The 4,582-nt window shown below is 34.4% G+C and overlaps 2 protein-coding genes across 2 annotated transcripts; both read left to right on the forward strand.

The window, feature by feature from the left end:
- Nucleotides 1-912: 912 nt before the first annotated feature.
- On the forward strand, nucleotides 913-1,563 carry LOC122194386 (trypsin inhibitor 1B-like). Its single transcript, XM_023902090.1, has one exon. The coding sequence runs from the start codon at nucleotides 913-915 to the stop codon at nucleotides 1,561-1,563; it is 651 nt and encodes a 216-aa protein (XP_023757858.1).
- A 359-nt stretch (nucleotides 1,564-1,922) lies between these two features.
- Nucleotides 1,923-3,585, forward strand: LOC111906326 (uncharacterized). The gene is made up of 2 exons (XM_023902049.3): nucleotides 1,923-2,603; nucleotides 2,691-3,585. Exons 1-2 carry the CDS (start codon nucleotides 2,423-2,425, stop codon nucleotides 3,380-3,382), a joined length of 873 nt encoding a protein of 290 aa, XP_023757817.1. The 5' UTR covers nucleotides 1,923-2,422; the 3' UTR covers nucleotides 3,383-3,585.
- The last annotated feature ends 997 nt before the right edge of the window (nucleotides 3,586-4,582 follow it).

Consider the following 4,582-nt stretch of genomic DNA (forward strand, 5'->3'; position numbering starts at 1 on the left):
TTTTAAACTGCATCTTTAATACTCATTTTATCTGTTTAGGGTTTTTAACATATATATTTTAAAAATCATTGTTCTTTTTCATCGAGATCATATGCGCACTAAATTCGTCGAAATCGAAATTTTGGCATTAAACTATTCTCTCCATTAAAGCTAATTTTATTGTTATTAAATTTTATTTTATTTAACATATTTATGTATTAACAAAGTGTTTCCTTTTATTAACATTTTAAAAATGTGTATATATGAGTTAGAATATTCATAAAAAGGATTGGACTCTTGTCTTTAGCATATATTTTTTTCATTTTAAGCTTCTACATTTTAAAATATCTGTGTGATCGGCCAACGTTCAAAATGAAAAGTTTCCAAAAAATAATGATAATATAATCTATGGGGAAATATCATAAAAAAAACTATGTTTTGAAGTTTTTATTTGAAAAAACACTGCTTCATTTTTTTTCAGAAAAATTACTCATACTTTTAAAAAAAATTGATTTTCCTTTCTTTTTTTCCTTTTTTTTTTGCTTTGGTAAGGTTTTGGTTTTTCATATTAAAATATAACAGTGATTTTTCAAATAAAGTCTTCAAAACTTAATGGTTTTTGTGATAGTTTCAATGAATCTAAAATAAAGTTACAACTTAAAAATGTATTTAAATGTTATGTATTATCAAATATGCAAATTGAATATAAAAACTTGAAGTTTAAAGGGTTTGAAGTGTAAAATACATGAATCTCGTGGTGGCTTTGTGGGGTCACCACCCCATTTTTGTAAAGTAAACCAAAAAGAACCTAGATTTGCAAATGGTTCTGAAAATTGCCCTTTTTTGCAAAAAATCATGTAGGCCTATAAATACTCATACCTCTTCGTCTATAACCTTACAAGTTACAACTAGATTTACACTTCAATCAAAAACATGAAGCCATCCCTTTCTTCTGTTCTCCTACATCTCTTCATCATCGTGACTACATGCTCAATCTCTTCCATCCCTACAGTCGTCTCTGATGATGTTGTAGACATTACCGGAGACCTCGTGAGAAATGGTGGGAAATACTACATCATCCCGATGGAAGGTAGTGACTACCCCGTCCCAACCACGCGTGGCAGAATCAAGTTAACCGACAATATTGATGGTGAGAAAATTTGTCCACTTGACGTGGTGCTTGATCCATCGGATGATAAACTAGGAGACGGGTTCTACTTTTCTCAGCTTACTCGACAGTTATATCTCCAGTCATCACGCATCGGTATTGATTCGGGGCCTCCTGTGGTTGAATGTGAGGCGTCGACATCTTGGACCATTCCGGATGCTGAAGCAGAGGCTCCTTCAAACTTGATTACAACTGGTGGTGGTTTTGTTGGACTTTTTCAGGTTGTGAGGTATAGGCCAATAGGTCCAGACAGGGTGTTTAGGCCTCCTACCTACATGCTTCAGTATTGTCCTGAAACTTGCTTTAACATAAGCCTTTACTCATATAACGGTGTCACACGTCTTGCTTCCGGTGGTGCTCCATTTGAGTTTGGGTTTGTTAAGGTCCAAGCATCTAATGAGATATATAGTATGTGATCATATCTATAATCTCGAACTCAAAAAATATATATAAGGAATAAGTAGGAGTCCATATATGGATTTTATTCCAATAAGACCCGTTTCCAATAAAACATGCTATGGTTGTACATATATGTGATCATGTTCTTTATCTAATATAATATCTTATAAAAAATGTGAGTTAACGTATTCAATTCGTCATGGAACACTAAAACTTTTTTTTTTAAGAAAAAACACAAGCTTAAGTAATTAAAAGAAATAGCTAGGTAGACGACCCAAGGGAACAACATCCGCACAACTACAATATTATTGGGTTATAAAACCCGATTATCATAGCGTCGCACTTTGGGTATTTTTACATCAAAGACCCCTAAACACTTTTGTTGGTCATTTTAATGCATCCATCAAAATTTCTTCTCTAAAACTTGGATCCATCAACGATCTATTAATTTATATATATAGCTATAAATTTTTTTAATACAACAAAAGAAATGGTGAGTTAGCGAACTTTATCTCAATGAGGATCGTAGTTCATTACGAATAAGTGAGATTTTGATGTTTATCTAAACCTAAGATCCAAGCCTTTCTGATTAGTTTCGTGAAAAACTCTTAAAATCACCATACAAATACAAATAACTATAAAAGATACACGACAAGGGCAAAGGTTGTACGTGTCAACCAACCGGAAGCCATGTTCACGCCATTTTTCGCTTTACTTTTTATATTAAACTTTTTGTATTAATATTTTTATGACTTTGTTCGCCGATGGCTTAGAACAGTTAACCTGGACTTACTGTATAATATCAACAGAACTCAGTCATCAATAAATCCTTTTCCCCCGCCGCGACTGACAACAACCACTGTGAACTGCCGCTCAATGGAGACGCCTGTGCGGACCCTGGATCTAGATGGCGTCCTCTCCGAGTCAAAGAGGATCTTCAGAGCCAACTACAGCCACTTCCTCGCCTTATCTTTCCTCTTCCTCCCTCTCTCTTTCTCTCTCATCATCAACCCTACCCTCAGCCTCTCCGGCAACTTCTTCACCTCCGATCACTTCAGTAAGTTTCCCTCAAACCATCAAAAACCTGTAGTTTCTAATCTCCTCTACATCCTAATCGTCTTTGTTCTCGCCCTCTGTGCCATAGCGACGATCACCTACAGTACATACCATGGTTTCTCCGGTAAGCCGATCAAGTTCTTCGCCGCCGTCAAGTCCCTAACCTTCTCCTTCTTCCCGCTCGTTTCGACCGCATGTGTAGCTCTGGTTCTTCTCTTCCTGATCTCGTTGACTTTCCTCCTGTTTGTTGGAGTAATCGTTATGATGGGACAAAACCTCGGGTTTGTATTAATCGATTACAACTCGATTCACTTCACGTGGTTTTCAGCCGTCGTAGGTGCGACGTTAATATTAATCTTACTTTATGTCCACATGAACTGGTCTTTGGCTTTTGTGGTCGTTGTGGCTGAATCGAAATGGGGATTTGCGCCTTTGATCAGGAGCTGGTATTTGGTGAAGGGCATGAGATCAGTTTCGTTGTGGCTGTTGTTGTATTTTGGGGTTTTTCTTGGGTGTACTGTGTGGGTGAACTCCGACACTCTTCATGCGATGAGTAGCCAGACCTATGCATTATTGCCGATGATTCTTGGTTCGAGCATGTTGATGTGGTTTTTGCTATGGAGCACTGCTGCGAACACTGTGCTGTATATGTACTGCAAGGCTTTCCATGGTGAATTGGCTATTAAGATGGCCGATGGGCTTGCTCACAACTACATCAACTTGCCTTTCGATGATGAGAAAGCCCATCATGCACATGTTGTCACTGTGGTCGCAGCTTGATGAGGTTAGTGGATTCTTTTCCATGGATATTCACTATATGCTCACATGGTTTTGTAACTTTTGCTCATGTGATATAATTCAGTTTCTTGATGTTTGTATGTATAATACAACTAGAACCTTGTGTAATTAATATAGAATGTTGTAAAGACATGGTGAATGTCATATGATAATCTTATGCACTTGAAATTTTGTCATTTGCTTTATCCGGTGTTTTGATGGGTTATGATTTGGGTGTTACAAACTGTCGAACTCCTTGCTCAATGTACCTCTTCTTTATGGTAACTTTTTATCTAAAACTACTCGATGTGGATGTTCTTGTTAACTTTGAATGTAAACGTTTTATATTACAAGTTCGACCTTGTACGGCGTTTAAAGGGGATAATAAATTAATAGATAAAGAAACTTTATAACTAGATTATGACTAGTTCAAACACGTCTATGTTTTTATCACCAAATAGGACTTCAAAAATTATATTACGTAACAAAATTTGGTTCAAGTACTCTTCCGTTATTTGATGTAATCAAACTAGTTTATTGATTTTTATAAAACTAGATTATTGATTTTTATAATCTATAAGTAAACATTTTAATACGTCTGCCTTTTTCTTTTTAGGCATAATTTCGTATATATCCTTGTTAAATATCTAAATATCGTATTTGTCCGGTCTAAACTTATTCATTAATATTTTTTAATCTATTTCCTCTAATAAACAAAACATATAAATGCCACATATCCTATTTCTAAGCAGGCTAACAGACAGTGACAATTTTTAAGAAATTCCTAATTTTCGATTTTTTATTTGGTATTTCCTTATTTTCGAAAACCGGAAAGTATTTATAAAGAATTCAAAATTCAAGTTTCCGTTTTTTTTGGTAAATGGAAAGATCTTTCATTTAAAATTAAAAAAAAAAAAAGACATCTTATCCTAATAACATAAATATTCGAAAAACTAAGAAATATTTATAATGACTTTTCAATTTTTCTGTTTTTTTTGGTAATTAACTGGCAAACCATCTTTGATTTAAAAATCCGTACCTATCATTCAATTTCATGCTTCTTATTTAAAGTTTGAATATAGTCCCTATAATTTGTTAGTGTACCGGTATAAGTCTCGCAACTTTTTTTTCTAATAACTTTTTACACATGTAATTACTTTTTTTTATCTTTAAATAATTATCAAAAATTATATTAGTTTACTT

Source organism: Lactuca sativa, chromosome 8 (genome assembly GCF_002870075.4).
Source record: "Lactuca sativa cultivar Salinas chromosome 8, Lsat_Salinas_v11, whole genome shotgun sequence".
Classification (NCBI taxonomy): domain Eukaryota; kingdom Viridiplantae; phylum Streptophyta; class Magnoliopsida; order Asterales; family Asteraceae; genus Lactuca; species Lactuca sativa.